Source organism: Simochromis diagramma, unplaced genomic scaffold, assembly GCF_900408965.1.
Source record: "Simochromis diagramma unplaced genomic scaffold, fSimDia1.1 OVJJ01000753.1, whole genome shotgun sequence".
Classification (NCBI taxonomy): Eukaryota; Metazoa; Chordata; class Actinopteri; order Cichliformes; family Cichlidae; genus Simochromis; species Simochromis diagramma.
Genome location: NW_024387523.1, coordinates 22,243,933 through 22,260,329, shown reverse-complemented (window position 1 = coordinate 22,260,329; position 16,397 = coordinate 22,243,933). Strand labels below are relative to the sequence as shown.

The 16,397-nt window shown below is 41.9% G+C and overlaps 1 protein-coding gene across 1 annotated transcript in view; it reads right to left on the bottom strand.

Annotated features, from left to right (window-relative positions):
- Positions 1-16,115, bottom strand: part of kcng2 (potassium voltage-gated channel, subfamily G, member 2) — a 39,287-nt gene extending 23,172 nt beyond the window's left edge. Inside the window, exons 1-2 of the mRNA XM_040021113.1 lie at positions 15,645-16,115; positions 2,003-2,900 (exon numbers count right to left, since the gene is read on the bottom strand). Coding sequence (XP_039877047.1) covers positions 2,003-2,788 — 786 coding nt within the window. The 5' untranslated portion in view covers positions 2,789-2,900; positions 15,645-16,115. The remainder of the gene's footprint in view (positions 1-2,002; positions 2,901-15,644) is intronic.
- Between the last annotated feature and the right edge of the window lie 282 nt (positions 16,116-16,397).

Here is a 16,397-nt window from a genome sequence, read left to right as displayed (position 1 = left end):
ATCAACATAATCTGAATTTTACTGAAGCAGCTGTACAGCACATACAGCCTGAGGCTATACTGAAACAAAGAGAATTCCTAGGACAGGGTTCCCTTCCCATCAGACTTAAAGATTGTTTTTGTGTGTAAAGCCATAACTGTGGTGTTCCTCATAAAGAATCTGCTGCTATACTGGAACAGCGCTGAGTGGGAGCCAGAATCCATGACTGCTATCTGTTTGTCTAAACTTAGTGAGGAAATCCTGTCTTATCTTCTAAAGTTCAGAGATGCCACCTTTGGATTTAGTCATGACTTCTAATAATAGATATTCTGGTGCCCAGCGCTGCAGTTTTTACTGAATAAAAGCAAAGCAGTAACTCAAAAAGGCTTCATTCTGGAAACCAGTTAGGAATTTTTGAATAATTTCAATTAAAATCTGTGGATCTGGAAAGATTTGCAAGTTCTCTTACTTAGAAATCATGCAGGGGTCTAATATTTTCAGCAGAGGTGCATTTCCACTGTGAGACACAGAATCTAAAAAGAAAAATCCAGAAATCACATTGTATGATTTTTGAACAATTTATTTGTGAATTACTGTGTCAAATAAATATTTGATCACTTAAGTCAAAAAATGTTAGATATTGATACAGAAGCCTTTGTTAACAATTACAGAGGTCAAATGGTTCCTGTAGTTCAGGGAGGGATTTTGTCCCACTCCTCCATACAGATCTTCTCTAGATCTGTTAGGTTTCGGGGCTGTCGCTGAGCAACACGGAGTTTCAGCTCCCTCCAAAGATTTTCTATTGGATTTAGGTCTAGAGACTGGCTAGGCCACTCCAGAACCTTGATATGCTTCTTAGGAGCCACTCCTTGGTTTTCCTGGCTGTGTGCTTTGGGTCATTGTCATGTTGGAAGACCCAGCCACGACCCATCTTTAATGCTCTGACTGAGGGAAGGAGTTTTTTCCCCAATATGTCACAATACATGGCCCCATTCATTCTCTCCTTAATACAGTGCAGTCGTCCTGTCCCCTGAGCAGGAAAACACCCCCAGAGCATGATGCTTCCAGCCCCATGCTTCACAGTAGGTATGGTATTATTGGGATGATACTCATCATTCTTCTTCCTCCAAAATGGCGAATGGAGTTAAGACCAAAATGTTCTACTTTGGTCTCATCTGACCATAGGACTTTCTCCCATGACTCCTCTGGATCATCCAGATGGTCCCTGGCAAACTTCAGACGGACCTGGGCATGGGCTGACTTAAGCAGGGGAACCTTCCATGCAATGCAATTTTAAACCATGACGTCTTAGTGTATTACTGACAGTAGCCTTGGAAACGATGGTCCCAGCTGTCTTCACGGCATTGACCAGCTCCTCCTGTGTAGTTCTTGGCTAATTCTTCACCATTCTTACCATCAGTGATACCCCACGAGGAGAGATCTTCCGTGGGGCCCCAGTCCGAGGGACATTGGCAGTCATCATTAGCCTCTTCCATTTTCTGACAGTTGCTCCAACAGTTGTTCTTTTTTCACCAAGCTGCTTGGCAATTGTAGCCCTTTCCAGCTTTGTGAAGGTCTACAATTTTGTCTCATGTGTCTTTTGACAGCTCTTTGGTTTTGCCCATGTTGCTACTTAGATTTTGGCTAATTGTAGGGTGTACAGGTGTCTTTCTGACAGCTAACAACCTCAAACAGGTGCTACTAATTTAGAATCATGAGCAGAATGTAGCTGGACGATTTGAAAGCAAAATAACAGATCTTTGAGGGTCAGAAATCTGGCCAATAAACAAGTGATCAACTACTTATTTGACACAGTAATTCACAAATTAATTGTTCAAAAATCATACAATGTGATTTCCGGATTTGTCTTTTTAGATTCTGTCTCTCACAGTGGAAATGCACCTCTGCTGAAAATTGTAGAGCCCTCCATGATCTCTAAGTAAGATAACTTGCAAAATCACACAATACTTATTGACCTCACTGTATTTTGAAAAAAAAAAAGTTATTTCTGAAGAGAACTCACTCTCTCCTCCTCCTCTCTGAGGTCGGGCATGGTGCTGACACACAGGGTCACAGCAGTGATGGCTACAAATAAGACCGAGAGGCAGGCGAAGATCTTCCCTGGAAGGCCCGAGTGGGGGTTCTCCACCATGTCCCTCAGCCTCCGCATGCAGCCTCCTGAAAAGGTCTCCTCTGGTCCTTCCACAGGCTGCTGGGTCTCCTCGCAGGACTGCGGTGAGTTGAGCTCGGCCCCCTCCTCCTCCTCCAGCCTCTGCTGCTCTTTGTACTCCTCCTGCCTTAATCGCAGCTTCCTGAGGCAGCACCAGTCCAGGTTGTTCTCCTCCACCCCCCAGTACAGCAGCTCCTCCTGGAAGGACAATGCACACATCTCCCTCAGGAGCCTCAGTTTTCCCGCTGCCAGGAAAGTCACGATGATGCGGAAAGCTGAGGGGTTTCGGTCGAAAAAGTACTCGTTGCAGCTGCCGTCGTAATCATCGCACACGTCCATGATCTCTGCTTCGTTGCTACAAGCCCGTAGCTTCCCCAGTCGCGTCAGAGGGAACTCATCCAGCGTGGACCAGGGGATGTGGTACTTAATGCCACCCACATTGATGATGGCTGCCCCATCCGCCAGGTCAATCTCACCTCCATCCTCTCGGTGAGACTGAGGCTGAAGCAGGAGCTGAGCGCGCTTATAGAACAACCCCTTCTTGGATGTGACCTCTTGTGGGTTCTCCAAGCGTTTAAACTGGAATGTGGTGAACTGGTGATCAGTGCTCCCTGCCAGGAAGGCCACCTCCTGGTACATCCCTGCAGCTCTGCTGGGGGAATCCTGTCCCGCACGATGCGATGGGAGGTGGTTTCACAGGGCTGGTGACGTGAGTTGCAGCTCGTCACCCATTCAGCAGCACAGCGCGTCTCTGTATGACAGAAAAGACAAATATCTAAGTGACATCAGGTACATGCTCGTGGCCAATGCAGAGCAGTTAGACAGGTTTGTGAAGGTCAGACAGCAACTTTGATTTCATTCTTCGCACCGTCATCACTTTTTATTTGCATACAGCACTAAAATGTATCAGTTCATCTGAACGTAACAGCAGCAATTAGTAGATTTACTCAAAGGTGAATGAGAAGCTGTAGAGTCAAAGATGGAGGAAGCTAATGAAGCCTATTAGGTGGTGCTAGGTGCTCAGAGAGTACTCTGCTTTGAATTATGTAAAAGAGGAAGACAGAGGATTACAGAAGTGACTGACATTACTTATTGCATTTGATTGCACAGAAATGCTGGTAGATGCATGTGTGTACGGGAAGTGTTTGTTTTTTTTTCGTTGTCTCGCATGTCTACCCGTTTTCCACTATCCTACACAAAAATTATGTAAAAACAGATGACCCACTTAGAAGCATCAGCAAACTAATTTACCTATTTAAGGGGCTTTTATGAAATCCTGGGAGAGGCCTAGAGAAGTGGCATGAATGAGTATGTTTTTCAAAAGGAAACAGGCATAAAGAGAACATGCAAACTCCACACAGGAGATCCAGACCTACCCACTGAGCAGTAGTGGAAACTAATGTGTCTGGGGAACTATTAGTGCTTCAGAAAGTTCCCAGTCTTTGGAAAACTTCCTGGCATTATGAAACTGGTAACTCACTTTCTTCAAGCTGACCTCTCTGTACTTGTGACTTATATCATCAGGCTAGCCAAGTATATTTTAAGCTGCAAGAGTAAACCAAGTAATAGCTGCAATCATGGCTTTTAACTCCTTTTCTGGCTGGCCTGAAGATGGAACACATAGATGAAAAGTTTTTAAGAAAAAAAACACCTCAGTCAAGAGTCAGATTTTTTCCATAGCTGTATAAAATGATGTGGAGTCAAACAGCAGCGTAAGCTCAGAGAAAAGCAACTAGACTTCATGCTGAGGTTTGAAATCAAAGCAGAGAAATGAATAATGTTTTTCTATTCACTGCATCAGCAGGCTGTGAAAAGTTCGCTTTATTATCCTGTAGGAAATGTAGAACATCACACAGGCCCAATCGCAGCACGCTGAGACGAACACGAACACAGGAGAGGATCTACCTACAACACATGACATTAAAATACTGTTCAATATTTTATCTTCATCAAAGTGGGGTTTTTTTTACTGTTTTACCTCAAATTAATGAATTGATTTGCATGTGAGTGAAATAAGTCTTTGATCCTCAAGCAAAATACGTCTTAGAATTTGTTGGAGAAACCCTCGATGGAAGCGTTTCTCGTAGTTGATTGCCAGGTTTGCACATATCAGTTTCAGCTCCCTCCACAGATTTCCTGTAGGACTAAGATCGGGAGACTGGCTCCATGACTTTAATGTGCTTATTTTTTAGCCATTTTGTTGGCTTGAGGGTATGTTTTGGGTCACTGTCACGCTAGAAGGCCCATGTAAGGCCCATCTTCAGTGTTCTGGCTGAGGGAAAGAGGTTCTCCTCCAAGACTTTACAGGGCATGGCTCCATCCACTGGTACCTCCATGAATGAATGTTACCATGTAGCCTCAGCAGAAAAACAGCTGCAAAGCTGTGCTTGACAGCGGGGATAGTAGTCTTTGGCTCATACTTACCATTTGTCTTCCTCTAAACATGGCAGGTCAAATTGATGCCAGTTTATTTGATTTCGGTTTCATTCGACCACATTGCATGGTTCCAGACCGAGGGCAATTGATGCTCATTTTATATTTCTTCTATTTCAGATTAATCACATCAACCTTTGTCACCTTCTCACTAAGCCTCTTGCTGATGTTCTTGTAGCCCATTACAGTCGTGTGAAGTTCTACAGTCTTGTCCCTGACATTCTTTGACAGCTCTTTGTTCTTGCCCATGGTGCTGGAGAGGTTGGAATGGAAGGAATTGATTCTGTGGACACGTTTGATTTATCCACATAATGAAATTTGATCAGGCGTATCTGTAATTATGATATGCTGATTGTTTGTAATCTGCATGACTCATGGCCACATAGCCGATCTTTGGGAGCCAGAATTCAGGCTGGGTTATAGGGGATCAAATGCTTATTTCACTCAAGGATATGCAGGACTTTTGATTGGTATTTTGTCTCTCCATTCATTCTAGGCAGCACAGTGGCACAGTGCCTCACAGGAAGAAGGTCCTGAGTTCAATTACACCCAACAGGCCAAGGTCTTTCTGTCTGGAGTTTGCATGTTCTCCCCGTGTTTGTGTGTTCACTCCAGGTACTCCAGCTTCCTCCCACAACCTAAAGACATGCAGTTAGTGGGGATAGGTTAATTGGAAACACTGAATTGCCCATAGGTGTGAGTGTGATTGGTTGTCTTTGTCCATGTGTTAGCCCTGTGACAGATTCGTAACCTGTCCAGGGTGTACCCTGCCTCTCCCCATAAGACAGCTGGGATAGGCGACCCTGAAAAGGATAAGCAGTAGCGGATGGATGGCAATTTCTTTTTCTCCAACTGTAATCACTAAAGATGAAAACAGTCATTGTGAGTATTATACATTTGCCGAGGGTCTCTACTATCCTAAAAGATTAACTTAAGAAAGATCCCAGAGACAAGTCATATAGGAATGGTTACTTCAGGCAGGACTCCTGTAGTCAAAAGAAATATCTCATTTCCATTGTCACATATGGTGGCAAGGCTCCATTCTAACAGTTCTGTGTCCTTTCATGGAAAGCCATGCATGGTGGGAGTGTCATCAAGACCCAGAACAGAAATCAGTGACATCAGAAACAGCAAAGGATGAGCAGAAGGTGGGTAGCAAAGGGGATTGCAGATCCTTGGTAAATCCTAATGTGAGTATTGTACAGAAAGGTATCAGCTGAGTTGGCACTGAGCTAAGCTGATTTCCTTCAGATGCATTTAATGCCAGTTCCAGAGCCATGTTTAACATAACAGCGATACCACATATTGATAACAATTAGTTTTTCTACTGTCCAAGCACATTTGATGAGGAAGCATTACCTTTTTTCTTATAAATGGCAAATGAACTGTGTGCTTTTCTACACTACTGGAGCACTCGAAGCATTTATAAGCATGCCTCATTCACCTACTCAGACCTATTCAAACAAACACTTTTTTCTATGCCTAAGTGCTTTCTATGTAACATTCACACTGGGATGAATTCTTGATAGGACTACTTGGGGTTCAGTATCTGTCCAAAGATCATCTTCTGAAAATAACAGCAAAACTGTTTGTTTGTAAAAACAATCTACCTACAAATCAGTGCTGTTGAAGCAAGAAGTCTTGCTTTTGCACATTTCTGATTGAGTTTTGCAGTGATGCCTGAATGCCTGCTGTTGTTGCTGAATCAGACTTGTGTCATCACTCGCTGATCACACAGACAAACGTGTTGCTTCTTTGTTGCTTCTTTGCACATCTTTTCTCATCTTCAGAAACTCTTTTGACTCTAATTACATATTTGTTGTGTTCAGTTTATAACCCTTTGCTTTACGTAACATGGGTATTTGCACACATAAACCAGATATGTATAGCAAAGGCCTGTGATCCTGTTTGCTGAGAATGACTGGACTGGACCCGAGGCAGTGGAGCTGATGTAGAGAGACTCGGAATATCGTCACAACAAATTAAGAGTTGGACCCCTCCAGCTATCCTCAGTTTCCTCTTCTATTTGTGGGGCCAATCAGTCTGAAACAGGTCGTTTTCTCCCGGGGTGGGGTTCAGAGAGCGTCACCTCTACAGCAACTCAAAAAAGTGGTTCTGACAGGAGCAGTTTATTGAGCATGACACTGCACCCCAGGGTGGCTAAAAAAGTACAGAGAGAATAAATTCAAGCTATATAGGAAGATGGCAAACCACGAACGAATAACATGTCAAATAAGGATTTATTTAGTCGTGGAAATCCTACATTTCTAGCCAAGTAAATGAAACATTAAAGCATTTGCAGCAAGAGTTTGGCCACCAGACTGCATTTGCTGATGTGTAGTCTTTTAGTTGGTCCACCTGACCATGCATTGGTTTCAACAGAACCCCTAATTTTCTACTTTGCAATTAGAGTTTGAACACTGCTGATTGCTTTGACATTTTCTTATACCCCTTTCCTGTTCTATAGAGTTCAGCTACCTTTTCCCGCAGATTCTTTGACAATTCTTTTGCTTTACCCATGACTTTGAATCCAAAAAACATCAGTACAGCAGCACTGGAGTCTGTCAGGAGTCCAGAAAGTCACTGACCTTTTATACACACCCACCAATTACAAGCAAACAGATCACAGGTGAAGATGTTTATCTTTAATAGCCATTCTTACCTTTTTGTTTCAAGTCGTGTGCATGTTATTAGACCAAATCACCAGGCTGTGTAACCATTGATCAGGGTCATTTGGGTAGTTTGTGTAGTGATTACTATTTAAAACGAGTAAACACAGTTGTTTGACAATAAATGGCTTGAGCCAACCACTAACCATGAGTGACAGTAAAGTTTTTGTGTTATGATTCATATTCTCTGAAAAATGGTTGAGACGTCATAAATTCTGCCAGGGTATGTAAACTTATGAGCCCAACTGCATGAGCAGTGATCATAATTATCATAATAAACCCCCCCCCCCCAAATAAAGTTAAGCTTCTCTGCCTATTATATCAGTCCTACATACATATTAGTTTTTGTCTATCTGCCGAAATACAGTATTGGTATTAAAATAAACCAACATCTTAATATTTTAAATGGTAGTGGCATATTATCTTAGTAAAGACTCAGAAATATCTAAATATATCAAATATTTAAATTTAGTGTTTCTGAGGAAAAAAAATAATGGCCAATTTCACCAAATATCAGTCCTGGTATCAGTCTTAAAAATCCTCTGTCCATTAAGCTCTAGTTTTACTGCAATCAGAACAGACTCAAATTTCTCAAATAAACACTGGACATTCGTGTAATGTAAAGTCTGTCTCATAGACCACAGAAAACTCAAAGGGTTCACATCAGTTTCCTTTTGCAGCTGTTTAATAACGGCAGGGTTAAAGAGCTGCAGGTAAAGCAGCTGCCTGTGAGCAAAGACTGATTTTTCAGTTTTTAGCTCAACATACTCGAGACAGCCACAAACTTGGGGTCAAGATCACATGTTTTAAGATCGCTCACCGCCCACATCTCCAAGCAGAGCTTTGTTGACAGTTTCAATTATATTTCATCGCTGAGAAGAAGGGCAGAGCGTCTTCTCGTAGGATGTACACAAAACACATTTTTGTTCAAATATCCTGTCTGATGGTATTCATGATATCTCTGAAAGAGACTGCAGAGCCCTCACATCTTGAAGTGAGGTTAAATAGGTTTAGCTTTAGGGTAAGAAGGCAGCTGATAGTAGAGAAAAGTGTGTGGGTTGTTCTTGTGATCAGCTATGAATGTAGAAAAGCAAGCTTGCCGAGCATTGCGGGGTACTCTGCTAAGCTTAGTTGTTCTTTTAGAACGACCCTGTACACATCCAGCTTAGTTTTTCAGTCTCTTTATCCCCTTAAAAATGAAAAGCTGTAACTAGTCCTTCCAATAAAACTCAACAAGAGTTAGTTCAGTCCCAATTCTAATTAGACACAAAAGACACAAATAAAACCTGTTTCTTTTTAAGGTGTAGGATCTTCAAAACTCAAAACATCTGTTTAAAGTCTTGTAGTTTTAGATGTTTGAGAAAAAACTAGATGAGGAAGTTATTCATTCCTTTATTGGAAAAAGAACATTAATATCGATTAAAACGTATCTAGTGTAGTGAGTCCTGTATATATATATATATTAGGGGTGCAGCGATATTCGTATCGATATTGAACCGTTCGATACAGTGCTTTCGGTTCGGTACGCATATGTATCGAACAATACAACATTTGTAATTTATTTTATCAACTTTCCTTCCGACGATGCTGTCTGTGTTGAGCGCTCAGTGAATCTGCGTTCGACTACTCCGCCTAGGCTGCACTGTCGAGCGCAGATCCACTGAGCGCTCAACACAGACAGCATAGTCAGAAGGAAGAGCGCAGGGCAAGCTAGCAAGACACATGGACCTCCCCCACCCTCATTCAGATCTGGCGTTTGGAATTATTTTGGTTTTCATGTGACGTATGACCCTGAAGGTAAGCGAGTCATGGACTAAAGTAAAACAGTATGTTGGATGTGCCATGCAATGCTCAATTACATGGGTGGGAACTAGTGTGTTAGCGCAGTTAGCTCGTTAACGTGTTTGCCGTCTAGCCCCACACACGGGCGATCGGCGGTAGCTCGTTAACGGAGATTTGCCGTGTTGTGGCGTTAAGGTCATTTCAACGAGATCAACCTGAAAGCACTAGTGGGAACACAACGAATATGACTGCACATTTACGCCGACATCATCCTAGTGCAAAGACCAAAACAACAAGCATGCTACTAACTTTAGCCGAGTCATTTAGACAGCTGTTAGCACATGATTCTCCTTATGCTGCTGAGAATATAGCCCAGAAGAAGCGGATAGTATAGCTTTTATTTTGGAAAGAGACATTTCTCTGTAATAAACTCTCTTTTCCAAAGATGAGTGATTCCTCAATCAGATACAGGGCTTGCAATATCGCTAGCCCGACGTCCTGGAGCTAGCGATTTTTTTCAGTCGGGCTACCAAAATCTATCTCTGCCCTGCCCGTCGGGCTATTGTAGGAAGGAAAAATATATGTCAATGCTTTTGCATTCTTTCAGAAATGTAGCTGGGTAATTATGTCATTGGCATCTGTGAGCCACTGTCAATATGTGACATATTGAAATCGCGTTTGAATTTGCGCTTGTTTTTTTGCTTTCACTTTGCAATCGTGCGAACTGTGTATAGAGAGCGACAGCACTGATCTGTGAGTGATGATAATTTGTGCACCAATTCCTCTGACATCGTCTTATTAATCGTTAGCTTACTATGCAAACATGACAAGTGAAATCTCCCGCAGCAAGCTTAAACATGTGAGAGGTTGATCGCGCAGAGAATCGCTGAGCTTATGTGAGTCCGTGTGTAAAAGCAGCAGGATGTATATATTTTAGTTCTGCTGAGCCAAATAAGACAGGTCAGGGTGAAGAAGTGACAGCCAAAGAAAAGCTTACCACAAAACGGAGAAGTTATGACAAATCAGACTATAAGGCAAAAAGAAAGTGCAGCTTTATGGTTTCATGGACAAAAGAATTTCTGTGGCTGCAATATGACGAGCTAAATAACCAGGGCTGCACATAAGTGGTCCGCAGGTGCGCATTCGCTGTCAAAATAAAAAACACGCACAAGGGTTAGGGTTAAATTTAAAAACTGTACTTTTGAGTTAAAATATATATTTATAATTTTAATAAATGACAAATTAAAAAGGCATGAACATTTTTTTTGTATCGAAAAAATATCGAACCGTGACACCAAAGTATCGAACCGAACCGAACCGTGAATTTTGTGTATCGTTGCACCCCTTATTTATTTATTTATTTATTTATTTATTTATTTATTTATTCCTTGTATGCTGTGACTTTTTGTTCGTACACTCATGTGGACACTGATGGCCCTCCTGGCATTTCCCCAGGCCAGAGCAGGAGGTTCATATCTAAGACAAAATATCTCACCTACTTTTACACAGAAGGACCTTATAACAATCTTTATTTAATTGGGGGTTTTTATTATAAGCCTCACTTTGTTTTTTGGCACCATCATTCTTATGGCAGTGCTCACAATACCACACTAAACATAACGGCCGCTGCATTATCGATGTACACCGTCATCGTAGAAACATCCCAGATGGACATAACAAACCATGCAGTAAGCATATATTCGCTGCATGTTGATATTAACGTACTTGGCCATTTAAAATGGATGTAGCATAATATGGATGTTAAACTTTGAACAGAGCATTTGGCCACTGTCATCTCAGCTTTTTGAAAACAGATGTATGGACTCTGCATACTCAATCGTGCACTGGCGAAAAGTTTGCTCCAGACTTAAGTGAATCCTTTTTTTTAATCATCCTTTCAACACTAATAGGGCTAGCATTTCTAAAATGCATATCATCTTGTATTCAGTAAGACTAGAAACCACTGATTTAGGACAGCAAACTCATCAGGATAGTGCTGATTTAGGGAATGGATCAAGAAAGCCAAGCTGCCTTTTACTCTCTATGGATCCAGAGGTGCTGGCCCCTGTTGACCATTAGAGAAAACACAGGCTCCATTTTCTTTTATCTTTTATACATTATCTATGGATCTAAGTGGTTTTTAATTTATCAGATGTGCTCCCTATAATCCACCACACAGAACACCCTAAACATGTATACGGGGCAGGAGGTAGTGAAATGAATGATTTTGGACACTTAGTCAAATTTTTAACTTTAGCCAACTCGTTCTCATCCCAGGTCGTCACATACCGCCGGTATGTTGCACATTCGGAGGCATGAGAGCCATTTGGACTGAATCTATACATGTTAATGTGTTTTATGCGCTGATCATAAATCACTTTGGAAAACACCATCTGATAGGGTCAAGGTTAGGGTTAGGGCTGGAATAGATGGCTGTAGCATGTGTTACCGCCGCGAGCGTTGCTGTGAGGCGCGTCGGGACGTGATAAATCGTCGGTATGTTATGGGATGGGATGAGGATGCTCTGGCTTTAGCACATTGATCCAGTAGTTCTCAATTCCAGAGCAATTCTAATTTAATAAAACAGGACATCCAACATCCCCAATAGGTTGAGGTATCACAGCTCAAGTTACAGTTACAGCCTTTTATTTTTAATAAAAAAGGCTTTTGTCACACCAGGTGACCTTCAACCCCAAATATTGGATCTGTGCAATCAAAAGTAAAAGAGTCACCTTTCTCTCTGTCCCTCTTCAGAAATAATAAGTGAAGAAGACAGAGAACTCTTGAAATGTGAATTGCTCTTTTACCTCCAACTGCTCATGAAAATACAATTTACATGAGTCTTTGCATAAATATGCCATCCTCGCATCACTGATGCATTTGCCTTCCCACATCCACTCAGCCTCCGTCTTTGTTAAAGGCCTGAAGCAGACGTCTGTTTTGACTGACACTGAACCTTCACCTGACCGGCTGCTAAATCACTGATGGTTACCCTCTGGATGACTTTTTGGCCGCTGAAAGCCCTGCTCGAAATTATGAGCACCGTTGAGTTTCTTGCCAGCAGTATAGGTGCAGCAATCATCTCTGAGAAAATTATTTCATAATCTAGAATGACGCAAACTGCAATAATCACAGAAAGAGTGCTTCTCACGGCATAATCACATATGTACCACTCAGGGGAAGCAGCACAGAGTACCTATTAGATTATGACTCATGGAAGCTGATGGTTTTGTCCAGCCAAGTTTTTTCTCACTTAACAGATCCTTTGTTATGGATTCAATACCTAATGTTCATAATTGAAACTGGCAAACCAGTATGGGATGCTTTCCACACTGTGAATTATAAATGGGCTAAATGGGTTGGCTTTCCGTAACCCAAAGCCTATTATTTATGTACACTGCTTTGAAAGCTTAAAAAATGCACTTGCACGACTGTTCATTTTGAACCGGAATATTTTGGAGATCCAGCTTTGCAGATCAGACCGGGAAAGAGATGCAAAGGCAGAAATGAGCCTTGCAGCACTGACCCACCTACACTGCACTCACTGTAAGTTTGATCAAAGTACATTTTGTAGCTAAAAGAAAAACACTAAGGCTGCAGCAACTGATGATTGTGATTCAACTGAATCTATAATACTCTTCTTTATACTGTTACAGTGGCACAGGATCATATTAAACATGGGGAAAGCTTCAAATAATGAGGTATATGTATGCAAAAGAAACCCCTGTGAGCCAGAAGCTCAGGCTGCTGACAATTCTAGACACTCCATTTCAGCTCTTTGGATTTATGTAGAACTCTCTGTTGCCAGATCCAGCCAATCAGAAGAAAGCTGGTTTAAAGTGAGAGGGAAGGAAACTAAAATGATTTTTTCTGGCAATGGAAGAACCCAAAGGGTAGCATCAAAGCCCAGTATGGCTTAAAAAGGGTTACATTTAAACTGAGAATAGTGCAAAGCTACTCTTTGAGCTCTACTACTAGAGCTCAAAGATGAATGTACGGAGCTGTCCAACTTCAACAACAATTAATCAATTATTTGGCAGTGTTTGTGTGCCTGTTGTTCTACCTGTAAACACGATAGGTTAAAAGGTTTTGAATACCAATAAAACTTTGTGGGGTCATGTTCACAGTCCATAAAAAGTTGCCTTACATCAAGAGCTTCAAGGTCAACATGATTCATGATTTATTTGTTGGAAACTGACAAAAAGTTTTATATTATTAGCCTTACAAGTGTGGTGCGATTGTCAACATACAGTAAACATGTCATGTCAACTTTGACCTCGGGTCAGAGGTCAAGTTTTCTGAAAATCTCGTGAATGTGATCACTTGAGAATTTTGAAATTCATATTATAGGTGGAGACTGGAGACTGGGAGACTGAGGGGTATCTCTGACCGCCAGTATTTTTTCAGCTCATTGCATCATCATTCCTGTGATGTTCCTGAGGGGGCTTCTAAAAGTGTCCTTGAGGTGCTTAGTGGCAGTACTACAGGGTGCATTCTTTCATTTAGAGATACTTTCATGCACATTAAATCATTACCTTGTAATTATTTTGGATCTTTTGATTGCCATGATTTGGAAAAACAATTTTCAGAAGCCAGAAATTGCGTATGTGCAGGCACAGAGTTTAGATTAGGGACACTTACACCTCAGCAGCTTAAGAGGGGGAAAAAAACACAGTTGTGTCCACTGACTGCACTCAATTATTTTGACTCACAAGCACACAATGTGGTCAGCCTAGCTGCTTGCTACAGCCAGCAGCCTTCCATTCTTCTGCTCAAATTATGAGTAATTGATGAACCACCTGCACAGCCAAATTTTAGGGAGCACTTTTATTTATTTATTTTTAATCTTTTTCATGTAAAAAATGACAAACGCTCACACACTGGGGCAACTGAACACCAAACAAGTGGTGGTCAAGATTTCAGGCTGCAGGGCCAACCGCTGAAACAAACTGTGATGCAGTAAATTCTCCTTTTCATGCAACATTTTGATTGTGTTGTCTTTTGTGCATCTGTAGAGTGTTAGCCACACTGTATCAGTGCTGAGGTTTTGGATCTAACTTTTAGCTTTATTCTGTGTATTCTCTGTCAGGAGGCATCTAATAGCAACACAGCAGACTTAAAAGTGTCTTTTTTGAGCAGCGTGCTTTTGCGCTGTGCTTTTTACTTATGCGTTATTTATAATGGAATCAATCATGGGCCTGTTTTTCTCTTTTAAAAAAAGTTGCTCCAGTTGCTTTCATACAAGTCCGTCCAAATCCTCTCAAATTTTACATCATTACTACTTTTTATAGAAGTTTGATAAGTACGTGACTGTTTCAATTTGAAAATGAAACCTTCCCTTTGAGCCCAACACTCCGTGTCAATCAGCTAATTCAAAGGACTGGATTTCTCAAAGCATGAGATAGGGAGGGGAAGATAATGGGTTGAATAAATTGCTGCAATGGAAAGTATCTATTTGATGGTGGGGCCAGTTAGGATGGAGATGGAGTTTAGGGAACAAACATCGGGGAGGAAAAAAGAAGAAGCTGCCTAGTTCCACATAATGAATATTCCCATTATGTTCCTTAACAAAGAACACAAGCAGAGCAGCAGCTTTCTACCTTCCATCTATCATGTCCCAAGAATCTGCAGGCTTCTCTGCTCCTTCTGTTAGCTCAACCTTCAGCTGGAGGAGGAGGAAGAGGAGGAGGAGGAAGGCTAATGACGGAAATAAGTTGGTGGAACTGTTTGCTTTCAGGGCGAACTTGATAAACCAACATATTTTTAATAGGCAAGACAATAGCCATGTTCCCCACCGCACAGGAAGGGTGGGGCGTGCTTTAACACAAAGATTTACATTTCAGGGGAAAGAAACATTTGCATCCCTTTATAGATACCAGCAGGTTAATGATCCCAGCAGGAGGAGGTGCTGGCATGTTTATACAGGCAATCCATACAGGAAAAACAAGAAAAAAAAGAATGGGGGTACTTCTTTTTTTAAAGCTTCTCTTCTAGTCACGGTGCAACTCCATTGCTCAAATATTGACAGAAAAAGCAAATACTCTTCCTCTTGAGATGACAGGTCAAGGTTTGGTGCTCGTTAACCCTGCTCTAGAGCACATTTAAAGCAGGAGGCTGCTGGGAAGAGGCTCCTTAAAGGCAAGGTGACTATTTAATATGCATGAAAAAATATATTTAAATTAAAGAAAGCAGGCCGTAGTACTCCTCGTGCTCCCTAAAGGAATTACCTAATAATAGCATAACAGGAAGAGATGCAACTAAGCACCTTAACGACACTTCTGGAAGTCCCTTCAGGAACATTACAGAAATGATAATCTAATGGAGAAAAAAATTGGAGGATATTATGAATGTATTCGTTGGACCTAGTATCCTCTGTAGCCACTTTACTGCTCGCTATAGAATAATTAATGGGATAGTCCAGTGAAATGGAGGAAGTTTGTCATATTTGTGAGTTTAAAAGAGGAAAAGCCGGCAGTGCCTCTCTTATTCTTCAGTCAATATTTGAGCGCTTGCATGTCTAAGACTGACTATGCTGTCTCTACCGAGGCAACAAATAAAAACAAAACAAAAAAACAACCTGTAATGTGATGTTTTGCAGTTGTCAGACTTACCCGGTGTGTCGCTGGGCTTGCGTCCATCTGTTTCAGCCCGCTCGCACGTACGCGCCCCTCCGCGTGCAGCATGCCTGTAAGTTTCCCACGCAGATGGTCTGGGACATTGTAGTCAGAACGAAGCACCGAGCTTCACACAGCCCGCACCGGAGTTTCAAGGCTTCTCAAAGTCACCGGTTTGAACGATCGAAAACGATCTGCGTTAAAATTCAATCATGTGGTCCAGCGGAGACGCCAGGGGACGCAGAAATGTTCCACACCCGCGAAGACTCCGTCCGGGCTGTCCCCGTCTCTTCATCATCAGAGGCGACGTGGCAGATGTTGCGGAGAAGCGTGTGTGTGTTTGTGTGCGTGTGGCTCAGAACAGGTGAAGAGCCGTGTGCAGCTCTCCGACGGCCACGCCGCTGCGCTCCGTCTGCTCAGGTGCGTCCGGATCTGCGCGCTCCGCGGTGCGCTCTGACTAACTGCGCGTCTGGGAGAGCAGGACCGCTTCTCACAGCGTCAGGGGGAGTGTTTGGTATCTTTTCCCCTTCCCACTCTTATTGTGATAAGATTAAACTCTCATCATTTCTTTTCTTTCCATGGGAATGTTTTAGTTTACATTTGAAATAAGAATTCAATTTTCTTTGGTTTGTTTTTAGGATCCCAGCACATCTAATGCCTTAATTTAGAATCTTTTCTTTAACATTTAGGTATTGATCAAAATGTATTTATTTATTTATGTATTTTAGGACCTCTGATTCTCATCTTTGT